Raw genomic sequence first — 13,149 nt, 5'->3', positions numbered from 1 at the left:
CTTCCAAACAGTTCTACAAACACTTATATTCTCAAACTTAGATAACTGCAACTCACTATTGCTAGGCCTACCCTCCGGACAATTAAAACCATTACAGATGCTATAAAATTTGACCACATTACTTACACCTTCATTATTAGATCTACACTAGCTACCTGTACAAGCAGAAATACACTATAAAGTACTAACACTCATCTTCAACATTATCAGTGACAGTAAATCCTGCTTATTAGGCGTAACCCTCCAACAATACACACCACAACGAACACTTAGATCACAAAACAAAGGTTTATTAACTGTAGCTACACCACAGTGCAAATAAGAGATCTATTGTTCTCTACAGCGGGCCACAAGGTATGGAACTCTCTACCTGAGGAGTTACGCCTCACCACAGAAAGAAAGAACTTCAAACGTGGTCTGAAAACGTGGCTCTTCAAAAAAAGCATATGATCTATCACAAAAAATTAACAAGTGTAGTACATTAATTAGATATGGACTGGTGAACGATTGCCAGTTACTAAGAAACCTAATGAATGTTCCGACATCTCACTGACTACCTCTAGAAGATTATCTAAAAGGCACTAAATCATCATGAATTACTATTTACGAATACAGCTAACATGTTCCAATGTTATGTTGACTTATAATGTGAATATCGCAGGTTTGATGTTGTATAGACCTTTAATGTGAATACCACATGTTCTGATGTGTGGACCTTTAATGTGAATGTTGCTTTTGTAAACTGTTGTGATCTTCTTTTAGAATGATGGTATATAAAAAATGCATAAATAAAATTAAATAAATAAATATTGTGAACTTGCTAGGGTGGCTTCTAGAGATGTGGACACATACTAAGAAGTGGACAGAGTCTGCCAATCTACGTCCTATAGGCCAGCACACAGCTTTTACATAGTACTGGACTTATAATCATTATGGACTCCAGCCAGATCTGAATTGGTCAGTTAAAAGATTAATGGCCCATAAATCTATGCCAGTCACTGTGGCCCATCCATTCCTGAGGCCGTCTTCTTGCTTAATGAATAAGAACACAAGGGTAATGAAGTCTGGTTATCAGAGTACTATACACATTCTGCCCAAGATGAGTTAATCCATGGCAAATAAAGGCTTACAACTTTCCATTACCCCCTCCTCCCCAACAACAGTGTCTCATCCCCCCTTCCTGCAAAATTAGTGTTTCATTGTATTCAGCTGCACTGCTCAAATGCAGAATGGGAAAATCCAGGGCCAGTTTGGTAAATTTCAGAGCAAAGTCCATCCAACTGCCAGGCCTGCCCTCAAGACAACTCCTGCCATTTCCCAGTTGGAACCTGATTTAGACCAATGAAACACTCTCTGGCAGTAAATAACCAAAGGAGAAAACAAACCTGCCGCTGGCACCTTAGCTGAAAAGAAAACAAAATTATAAAACAAAGACAGACAAAATGTCAGCTGCGAAGGAAAGGCAAAAGAACAAGAAACAAAGTCACTCTTTTCTCAATTAAAAAAAAATTACACAGCAGGGAAAAGAGAAGTGTGATGAAGTAAGAGGAGAGACAGAGGTGGCCTTCACTTCCACGTAATGCGGTATCGCCAGGACTTACTGTGTGCTCAGGAGGACTCGGATTACTGACTGTGTGCTGTGTGCGAGTAATCTCTAGTTTCCTAATAACATCATACACGATCCTGACCTTGAACACCTGACTTCGGGGCGTTTTATTCCCGTTGTAGCCCATGTCATTTCCATTCGTGGGCGAGGATGGGCCAAGGCGGAACACGTGACAGAACATACGGACGATCCGGAGCAGGCTCTTCATCTGAGCATCGTAGCTGCTTGACAAGCTTGGAGGGAAAACACAGAGGAAATGGGGGGTCAAACCTGGGGCTCAGCTGGTATGTTAGGGACTGCTGGCAATTTACACATCCTGATTATTTGGCTCGTACCAAGTCATAAACAGCAGTGCTTCTCAGTACCTCGGTCTTCAAATGCATTTTACATTTGTCTTTAGGGAAACCTCACCCAAAACTCGGGCACATTGCTGAAAGCTCCTGGAAGGGAGTCACAGATCAGAGGGATGAATTGCATCGAAAGTTGTTACATCTAACCTAGGTGACCCCTTGGGGAAACAGGGCCAGGGCTCAGCTACTCCCCCCTCCCTACCAGTGGAGCAACAAAGATTTTCTTAACACAGTTTCAAACAACTAAGATATACTTAGCACCTTGGCTGCTAAAGCCTGCATTTTACAGTATTCATTAGCTTAATGTGCTGGTCAAAACTGTTACTATTCTCCCACAGTTTTCACAAACACTCAGTATCCAACATACAGCAAATTGTGAAAGCATTATGCAAGGTAAAATGTTCTTGCAGGAGAAAGGGTAGCACCCTATGTGCTTTGTACCAGGATTAACACCGTGGTCCCTCCAGGAGACACCGTCTGGTTTCCGCCATGCTTTCATGAACGACCTCAAACAGAACAGTTTCATGATGGGTTTTGTTCTCCTACGCGTGACAATACGAATCAATCAGATCCAGTGTGAGTGAGGCAATTAGAAAAATTGTTTCAAATATGCCTCCTCAAAGGCCCAGCTCAAGATATTTCAGAAAGAGCAACAGGGAAGACAAAAGTTTGATTAATGCAGGGTGCGTCTTACAACATGTGGCTCAATACCTGAAGATGACTTTTCTTGTAACCTTCCGTTAATACAGCTGGTACGAGGTAGCACTTAGGGCAGAGGTGCCCAAACCCTGGTTCTTGACCATTGCACTCATGCTTGAGTTTTCTGGGTAATCAAGCTATGCAAAGTAACCTGGATTTCAAGATATATAAATTCATGATGGACATCCTGAAAACCAGGATGGTTTGTAGGCCCTCGAGGATGAGAGCAGTTAACCTGAAGCAGGATATAAAACTGGACTTCCCAAGGCTGTCCCGATGCCCTCAGTCAGTCTGGTTCTTAGGATTTCCGCAATCAGTCTGCATGGAACAAAAAGGGCATGTACTGTATTCTCAGTAAATGCAACTGACAATATCCTGAAAACCTGCTGGCTATGGGGTCACCAGAACAGGCTTGGGAAGCCTTGGTCTATGAGTGACAGGAGGACAGAATGGGAAACAGGAAAAACATTTGAGCCCATTTATCAAAAAGTGCTAGCTGCCTTGCTTTAGGCTCCTAATCTAGGCTCCTATATTCTGCCGTTTTTAGGCACTTAAAAATAAGGTTGAAAATAAAAGCCTAAACTGAAATTTAAAATGCCTAAACTTAGCCACCTAGCACTGAAGATCATCAGTGCTAGGCGGCTAATTCCTTTTCAAATCAAAATTAATTTACAAGGCAGACAGCCCCTCTGCTATGATTGGCCAAAATTTAAAAATTAGCAGGGCCCACATCGCCTCCTATTCCCAACTCCTGCTCAGGCCAAAGATTTCAAAAACACTATACCACATCCATGGGTGCCTCCCTCCCTTCCAGCCCCAGAGGCCTGCCTCGCCGCCCCAAAATGTTGGGTGACTAAGCCGAGAGGACAACGCCTTAGGGTCTCCTTCTGCCTTAGCACCTACTGTCTACCTAGATTTGGCCACCTAAGTTTGGCGCCTTGCTATTTCTATCCCTTTTTAAAGCATCTAAATTCATGCGCCTTCTGAGTTAAGTCTAGGAACCTCTCTCTTAAAGTTACATGTCTAGGGTCTATTAACTACTGGGCTCTCATGCTTGGAGTTGGCACATTCCTTATGATATTTTGCAATTCAGTTTGTTTATTTTTTTGGTTTGTCAATCTTCATATTTTCCAAGCTATGAAGCTGCCTCCAAAATGTGCAGTTATTGACCATTCTAGGCTGAACAGCTCTAGAAGAGAGTCTTAAACGAGAGGAAGAGAACCTCGAAAAGGAGGAAAGACACTGGGGGGGTGTTTCCTAACACATACCTGAGCAGCTTGTGGCCATTTGTGGTAGCTACTTCTGCAAGGCTGGTGAGGATCTTCAGGTACTGGATCTCATTCTGCTGAGACAAATGTTCTAGAACCTGCCGCAACTGGAGAATTAAAATAACTATAATAGAATTTGCTAGAAGAGACAGGGTTGTAAGCTCACCAATAGCTTCATACAGAAAACAGGTGAGAAGGCAAGAGAGACAAGGCTGGAACCTTGGAAAATCTGAGCTGAATGATCTGCAGTAGGATAGAGAGTCCTTTTCCACACTTGCGTCTATGCTCAGGTGACCACAGATGGTTGGTCACTTGGGCATAGACAGACAATGAAGAAATGTATTTGACATGAATACTTCCATTGGTCTTGGGTTTCCAGGTAACTCCATCCTAAATCAGTCTTTGTACTGCTCCAGTGCATGCAGGGAGATACAATTCTGATTTCTCTAAAAAATGTAGGGCTGTATTCCCAGGCATGCACTGGAGGAGCAGCAGGATCGGGCTGAGCCTGTCCCTAGGAATAGAGAATCATCTAATAATCTTCATAACCCTGAGCAACCCACATTTCACCACCGTCTTTAAGGAAGTAAAGGACATGACAGCTTTAAGACCATGGCAGGTCACTTTCCTTCCCAGCAATGGGATTCATTCTGTGCAAGCCATCAGCTCCTCTCCCAATGAATATTTGCTTACTATTCTTTTTTCTTTCATTGCACCAACTTCTCTGCCCTGGGGGTACAGAAGAGGGAAACCCCTGGATGATCTGACCCCTCTATTCCCACCTGCTTGAGGATTCAACAGTTTCTATTTCCAGAACTTTTCTGTTAAATTACAAGACTGAGGAGCTTTAGCCCCTTGTTTTCTGTTTTAATTTTTAAATACTATTAAAGTACTAAGCTCAGAAAAGACCACCACCCTAAAATTGAGCTGTTATTGGTATTTTGACCTATCCCTTAATTTACTCATTGCTATTCATGATAGTGGAGGAGTTGGAAGTGGAGATGGAAGGAACAGACTTTATTAACAAGGGGGTCTAGCGCTAATAAAAGGGCATTTGTTCTGGGTATGTGTAAAAATATAAAAAAATAAAAATAAAATGGTTAAAGGATGTTAGCTTTCTTAATAATGAGCTTTACAAGTATTGCAACACAGCAGCAAATGGGTAAAAGGGAAGAAGCCAACTTGGTTGAGGAGTATCTGGATATATTCTTTTCTTTCTTAATAGGAGTAATTATTAAAACATTACAATAGGAAAATTGGATCTTACTTGCTAATTTTCATTTCTGTACTACCACAGATCAGTCCAGACTCCTGGGTTTTGCCTCCCAGCAGATGGGAGACAGAGAAATTTTCAGAAGCACCGGCATACAACCTGGTGTACCATCTGCAACCCCTCAGTATTACTATGTACCCAAGCTGATACCAAACCCAGAACAGAACCAAACCCAACTAAGAATACAATCTCCCCTGAATGAGCAGAGGAAAGGATAAAATACAAACTGCCAACTACGATACAGAATTGAAAGGCAGAGAAAAAAAACTGTTCCAATTCTTCAGATAATCAACAGACTAGACATATAGAATGAGTGGATTCTCCAGAGCTGGGCGGGACTGTGGACTGATCTGTGGTACTACAGGAATGAAATTAGCAGGTAAGAACCAATTTTCCTTTCCCTGTACATACCCAGATCAGTCCAGACTCCTGGGATGTACCAAAGCTTCCCTAACATGGGAGAGACTGGGAGAGTCCCACTCAAATGACACCCTCTCCAAAGGCAACAACCTCCGGGAGCTTGGACATCCAGTCTATAGTGTCTGGCAAAGGTATGCAAGGACTTCCAAGTTGCTGCACGGCAAATCTCCTCTGGAGAAACTAGCTGACACTCTGCCCAGGATGCAGCCTGGGAGCATGTCGAATGGGCTCTCAAGACCTCTGGGTCCGAACGACCGCAACAAATATAAGCTGTCCCAATAGCCTCCTTCAACCAAGGAGCAATAGTAGCCTCTGATGCTTTCTGACCCTTCTTAGGACTACTCCAAAGGACAAAAAAGTAATCTGATACTCTGAAACTGTTGGTCACCTGCAGATATCGCAGCAAAGCTCATCTGACATCCAAACGCCTTAATTCTGAGGCATAAGCCAAACCAGACTCTAGATTCCGAAAAACTGGAAGCTCCACAGACTGACTCAAGTGGAACACTGATACCACCCTAGGGAGAAAAGAAGGAACTGTCCTCAAAGAAACCCCCGAGTCCGAGATCCGCAAGGAGGGTTCCCTGCAGTACAAAGCCTGAATTTCCGATACTCTTTTGGAAAAACAAATAGCCACCAAGAAGACAACCTTCAGTGCGAGATTCTTAATGGTAGGTCTAAGGGGCTCAAATGGTGCCTCGCACAAACTCCTAAGGACTAAATTAAGGTTCCAAGATGGGCAAAAAGCTCAAGAAGGAGGATGCAAATGATTCACTCCCCTGAGAAACTGCACCACGTCTGGGTGTGCCATCAGCGGCTTACCAGGGACCTTGCCCCTAAAACTGGACAGGGAGGAGACCTGGACTCGCAAGGAACTGTAGGAGAGACCCTTCACCAGCCCATTCTGCAAGAAAGCCAGAATATGGGACAACGAGGCTCGCTGAAGGTCAATTTGTTTGCGAGTACACCATGACTCAAAATCCCTCCACACCCTAGCATAATCCAAGGAGGTAGAGGACTTACTAGCCTGCAACAAAGTGGTGATAAACATCCTTCGGATATCCCTTCGTCCTCAAACGCTGCCTCTCAAAAGCCAAGCTGCTAGACAAAAGCGATTCACCTGATCGAAAGATACAGGGCCTTGACAAAGCAGGTTTGGAAGATGTCCCAGTCTTAATGGGCCGTCCACTGCTACACTGATCAGATCCACAAACCAAGGCCAATTCGGGCACTCTGGAGCTACCAGGATCACGCTTCCTGGGTGGATCTCTATCTGAGTAGTCTGCTTACCAGGGGCCACAGCGGAAACACATAGATGAGAACGTCAGTCGGCCATGAAAGAACCAGGGCATCAACCCCTTCCACTCCTTTGGCATTCCTCTGAGTTGCCATTAGATCCATGTGGGGAACCCATGTATGAGACTCATCGCTTTGTCTGAGACCTCCCATTCTGCGGGGTCCAACCACTGACAGCTGAGGAAATTGGCTTGCACATTGTCGGACCCCACTATATGCAAAGCCACTATCTGAGCTAAGTGCTGTTCCACCCAAGACATTAATTGTTCCGCTTCTCAAGCCACCGCCCGACTCTTGGTCCCACCTTGGTAATTGATGTAGGCTACCGTAGACACTTTGTCGGACAGGATCCTGACCAAGCAACTCCTCACAAGAGACAAAAACTCCTGGAGAGCCAAATGCACTGTTCATGTCTCAAGGCAATTGATGGACAACGCTTCCCGCGGCGACCACTGCCCTTGGGCTGACTGGGACTGACACACTGCTCCTCAGCCGAAGAGACTGGCATCCGTCATCACGACTATCCAGCACAGAACCTCCAAGTCCATTTCACGGCACAGATGACTGGATGAAAGCCACCAGGACAGACTGGACCATGCTAAGTCAGTAAGTGAGAGCGGAAGATGAAATTGCTCCGAGGCTAGATCCCAACAGGACAGCAACGACCACTGAAGAGGTCTCATATGAGCAAATGCCCAGGGAACAAGCTCCAAGGCAGATGCCATGGAGCCAAGGACCTGCAAGTAATCCCAGACCCTTGGAACCCTGGACTGCAAGAGACTCTAGATCTAAGACTGTAACTTGAGAATGCGCTCCTCCGGGAGAAAAACTTTCCTGACTCGGGTTTCGAAACCTGCTTCCAGAAAGGTCAGAACTTGTGAGGGGAAAAGATGACTCTTGGAAAGGTTTACTACCCAACCTAGGTACTATAAATGGCGTATCACCATGTCCACTACTCGACTGCATAGGTCCGGCGACTTCGCCCACATCAGCCAATCGTACAGATACGGATGCACCAGAACCCCCTCTTTCCTGAGAGCTGCTGCTACCACTACCATCATCTTGGTGAAAGTCCATGGAGCTGTCACTAAGCCGAATGGAAGGGCATAAAACTCGACATGATCCCCCAGGATCATGAATGTGAGAAACCATTGATGTGCCCGACGGATCCCGATGTGTAGGTAGGCCTCAGTCAGGTCCAAGGAAGCTAGTAATTCCCCTGTCCGAACTGCCGTGATGACGGACTGCAAAGTTTCCATTCGAAAACGTGGTACTTTGAGAGCCAGGTTCACCTTTTTTAGATCAAGAATTGGACAAAAGGTGCCCTCCTTTTTGGGAATCACAAAATAGATGGAATAACAGCCCTTGCCTCTCTCATGCGGGGGACCAGTAACTATGGCCCCAATAAGCGCAGACACTTGAGTTTGCCGTAACACCAATGCCTTGCCTGCCGTGTCACAAGGGGACCACAGAAAAAGACTTCTGAGCAGCCGAGCAAACTCTAAAGCGTAACCTTGTCCTATGACATCTAATACACACTGGTCTGACATCATCTTGACCCACTTTTCGTAGAAGTGCGTGAAACAACTGCCTATCCTTGGGACCGAAGAGTGGGCCAGCCTCGCTTCACTGGGCAGACATGCTACCACCAGAACCCTGGCCGGAGAAGTCCCTGCCTGCTTTACAGGCCCAAAAGGACTGGTTCCAAGACTGAGATCTCCCCAAGGCCTGTCTCTGTCCTGTAGCCAGGGCTCTACTCTGCCAAAAATGCCGTTGGCCCCGAAAACGCTTATCCTCCAGCAACTTGTGAACCTTGTTTTCACCCAAGAGTTTTATGAGCTGCTCGAGATCTTCCCTGAAAAGGGGCTTGCCCTTAAATTGAAGAGCCCCCAGCTGAGCCTTAGGGGAAACATCAGCCGACCAACTTCACAATCAGAAGAGCCTCCTAGCTGAGATAGCCGACACCATCGTTCTTGACGAAGTACGAACAAGATCATAGAGGGCATCGGCGCCATAAGCAACTGCCGCCTCAAGATGCTCCGCACGCTGGGCCTCAGAGGACGACAAAGTTCTGCTCTCCTGAAGTTGCTGCACCCATCTCAAAGAAGCCCTAAACATAAAACTATTGCAGACAGCGGCCCGGCTACCTAAAGCCAAGACCTAAAAAATCCTCGAGGTGGACTTACAGTTTCTTGTCCTATAAATCCTTCAGGGCTGTGGCTCCCGTCACTGGTATGGTCATTTTCTTGGTAACCGCAGAAATGGATGCATCTACCTTCATTCAGCATCCGCAGGAGCTCCAGAGTTTCCTCGAGCAAAGGATACAAAAATTTGTCCATAATTTGGCTCACTTTAAGGCCAGTCTCCAGAGTATCCCACTCCCTGACCATCAACTGTTTCATAGACTTGAAAAAAGGGAAGGTCTTAGCCGGAACCCGTAAGCCCGCCATGACCGGGTCCACATCCTCATGGTCGGAGTCCTCTCGAGGTGCCGGAATACCCAACTCTTCCAGGACAGCTAGGATCAGGGGACCTAACTCGTCCCTCTGGAAAAGTCGCAGTACCTTAGGATCATCACCCTCCACAGCAGGAACCTTTGCTGCATCCTTGCACAGGACCTGCAGGTCATAATCCAGCTCCGTATCCCTGGTGAGCCATTCTGGAGAGACTCCTCTGAGAATCATCCTCCGGAGCCCCCAAAAAGAGGGACCCTGAATTCTCCAGACCCTGGTAGCCGGCGAGGACCAGGAGGACGTGGGCTGCTTACCAGAGAGGGGCTCAGCTGCCTTACACTTGTGAGAGAGCCGCCCTGAGGCTTGGCGGGCCAGAAAGGCTTTGTGCATTAAAAGCACAAATTCTGGTGAAAAAGGAGAAAGACAGTCAGAATCCTCTCCCAAAGGATCTGAATCCTTCTCTGATTGCTCTCCATGGGTCCCTGGGCCTCCTCATGGCTTAAATCGGGAGGAGAAAGTGGCAGTGGGAGCTCCCCTCTCCCCTGCTGCAGCCTGAGACTTCGCGGCAAACGTTTCCAAAATGGCCACCATTTCCATACTCAGCGGGAACGGATCGCTGGCCTCACGCCGCGCTGCCTTCAGCCCCCCCCCCCCCCCCCCCCCGACCAGCCCTGCCGCAAAGAAACCGCCGCTGTCCCACCCGATGTGCCTTCTCCTGCTGAGAGGCACTGGGTGCAGCAAGAGTCCAGCGATAAATGCGAGGACACGCTGTCACACTGGGAGCATCACAGCTTCTTCGGCATGTCAGCAGTGCGCGCAACCAAGCGGGGGACAGTCTCACGGGGGGGGAGAAAAAAGGACCTTCGGGAGCCGAACACAAAAAAGAAGCAGTGAAGTTCCCAGAGCTACCTCCCTGCACCACCGGCACTGGGGAAAAAGCAGCAGCGAGGCTAGGAAGAGCGCTGTCCGAAGCCTGAAAAGAAAACAAAAACCCTCTCTACTTTTTTTTTTTTAAAACAAACTTTATAAGCATCAAAAACTCACATACATAGAAAAAAAAGACAGCCTTATCTGGATCCTTGGCAAAGGTTCTTTCTCTCCCCGAGACCTGGAAGGTGAGGGAACTGAACCACCAGCTTTCAACCTCCGGCTTGGGAAAACTGGAGCAAATTTGGGTCACCAACCCCTGCTCGTCTGGCCCTGCCACTAGGAAGGATGGTCCCACCAGGACCTGTCAACCTCCTAGAAGGTAAATTCTGTCCTAAAGCCTGTTTGTTTGTTTTTTTATACTAAGAGATTCAGAACTGCAGATTTTGCACCTCCTCCATCTGCTGGAGATAGAGAAATACTGAAAGGTTGCAGATGGTACACCTGGTACATGCCGGTGCTTCTGAAATTTTCTCTGTCTCCATCTGCTGGAAGGGAGGCAAAACCCAGAACTCTGGACTGATCTGGGTACGTACAGGGAATTGTATTTCAGTTATCTCGTATACTCTGAAAAATCTTAACAAATGTCTTGTTTTTGTTAATTTACAAGGAAAAGAAACAAAGGAGAACCAAGGAAAAGAGCCTAAGAGGCATTGGTAGAACCCAGAAACGGGCAAGCCAATCCTCTGAGCCCTGCAGTGCATACCGCTGCGTGCCACACGGTAAACTCCCCTTACCATATTCTCCCGGAGGTCTTCAGTCTGTGTCATCTGAATGACCGTCTGGAAAAGCCTGGGGTGATGCTGAATTAGAATCTCACAAGTCTCTCCATATCCGCCCTAGATGGTGAAAGTTTGAAGCCCAAAAATAATAATAAAAGGAGACAAATTTATCCCCAGGGAACAACTTGTAACAATCACTGGAAAGAAAACAGTAAAAGTTGAGAAATTCAACTATTATCATCCCACACATTTGGCTACATAATTTTGATCTATATTTCACACATATGCACCCGTATGCATATACATAGATATCTCTATTTCCTTCTTTACTCAAACACGAGTAGCAGGTAGTACATTTCTAGTAAACCCTATAAGCTGGGCCTGCCATCACAAGCATACGAAAAAGAACAAGTTCATCTGAGATTAATCACTGAGGCCAAAACAGACAAATGTGTCTCATGCTGTAGGTGACATGACCTCATCGGCAGTCGATGAAGAATCATTTGCTCAACTTTTAAAAGCTAAGTTGCTTTCTCTGCAAATTTAAAAAGATTTTTAAAATACTACACACAGACATGACTTATGATTATAATAATCTGACGTGATTACCTAAGGCATCAGTCACTCCGACAAACGAGTGCAATCAGCGTCTGTATGTACATGAGGTCATGTCATCTATAGCATGAGACATATTTGTTTTGTCTCAGTGATTCATATCAGGGGATTTTGTTCTTTTTGGTTTGTATTCATCTTTTCAGGTTCTGATTAATTTGTTAGTATCACTAGCATACTGGCAGAATTTCACATCTTAGTTGAAGATTCATAATAAGTGCGTAGTCACAATAGATCACTTCCCCCCCTCCGCATAAATATTCAAAAACCTGGTGAATGGCAAGGTTATCCGGATAAAGTTAACTTTAGCCAAGTACATTCAGCAGTCCTGAATGACCTGCATAACTCAAGAACGCTATTTGCAACTATAAAAACCCTTACTAACAATCTTGACCACAATAACAGTACTTTGCCGGAATCTAAATGCAACGATATAGCTCAATTTTTTAAGCAAAAGATAGTAAATTTAATTAAAGGACTAGATACCTCTAATAACTGCTCAATTAATATGAGTACCAGAGATTGTATTAAATGGACGATTTTTTATATTGTTTCTCCAGCTGAAATGAATAAACTCATTATAAATATGAACCCGGCATCACACCCCATTGATAATATCCCCATCACCACTTTGAAAACTGTGGCTGATGTAATTTCGACCTCTATCTCAAAAATTATTAACTTATCACTGCAGGAGGGTAACTATCCTCAATTACTCAAAAGTGCAATAGTAAAACCAAGTCTAAAAAACCCAACACTGGATCCCCTAGTACTTAATAACTATAGACCGATATCCACTCTCTCTTTGTGGCAAAACTCACAGAAAACTTAGTGCAAAAACAACTCTCGGAACACTTGAAAACAATAATATTTTATATCCTACACAGTTTGGCTTTAGAAAGCATTACAGTACGGAGACACTTTTGCTTGCTTTAAATGACACAATTTTAAGAGGATTCGACAATGGACAAAACTACTTGTTAGTACTGTTAGACTTGTCAGCAGCGTTCGATATAGTGAACCATTCCATCCTTCTAGACAGAAAAGTTGGGCTAACGGAAAATATATTTAAATGGTTGAATCATACATCACAAATCAGTTCTTTCAGATAAAAATCAATAACACAATTTTGGAAAAAACAGAATTGGATACTGGAGTCCCACAAGGATCCTCACTATCAGCAACTCTGTTTAATGTATATATGATTCCCATCTGTCATTTTCTTAGTGGACTTGGTCTCACTCACTACGTTTATGCTGATGTGCAAATTTTAATTCCCATTAAGAATTCAATAGACGAAACACTTAAGCTGACAGCAATGTATCTAGCATTGATTAACAGCTATTAACTAATAGGAAATTTATTTATTTATTTATTTGATGAGTTTTATATATTCGGTAGAGCCATCATAACGGTTTACAAAGTGAACATTTTTCTTAGCAGTTTTGCAACAGTATAACAATGTGAACATTTACAGAAATAAACATATCAAGTCCAGTACGCATTACTAGGTTGGATGAGGA

The 13,149-nt window shown here is 44.7% G+C and overlaps 1 protein-coding gene across 3 annotated transcripts in view; it reads right to left on the bottom strand.

The window, feature by feature from the left end:
- Nucleotides 1-13,149, bottom strand: part of HACE1 (HECT domain and ankyrin repeat containing E3 ubiquitin protein ligase 1) — a 230,814-nt gene that overhangs the window by 130,994 nt on the left and 86,671 nt on the right. For 2 of the 3 annotated variants that reach the window (XM_029595349.1, XM_029595351.1), the window contains exons 9-11: nt 11,030-11,131; nt 3,924-4,030; nt 1,602-1,839 (exon numbers count right to left, since the gene is read on the bottom strand). In XM_029595349.1, the coding sequence (XP_029451209.1) occupies nt 1,602-1,839; nt 3,924-4,030; nt 11,030-11,131 (447 nt within the window). The remainder of the gene's footprint in view (nt 1-1,601; nt 1,840-3,923; nt 4,031-11,029; nt 11,132-13,149) is intronic. The other variant, XM_029595352.1, reaches the window with a different exon arrangement.

Source organism: Rhinatrema bivittatum, chromosome 3 (genome assembly GCF_901001135.1).
Source record: "Rhinatrema bivittatum chromosome 3, aRhiBiv1.1, whole genome shotgun sequence".
Classification (NCBI taxonomy): Eukaryota; Metazoa; Chordata; class Amphibia; order Gymnophiona; family Rhinatrematidae; genus Rhinatrema; species Rhinatrema bivittatum.
This window is presented reverse-complemented; position numbering and strand designations above follow the sequence as displayed.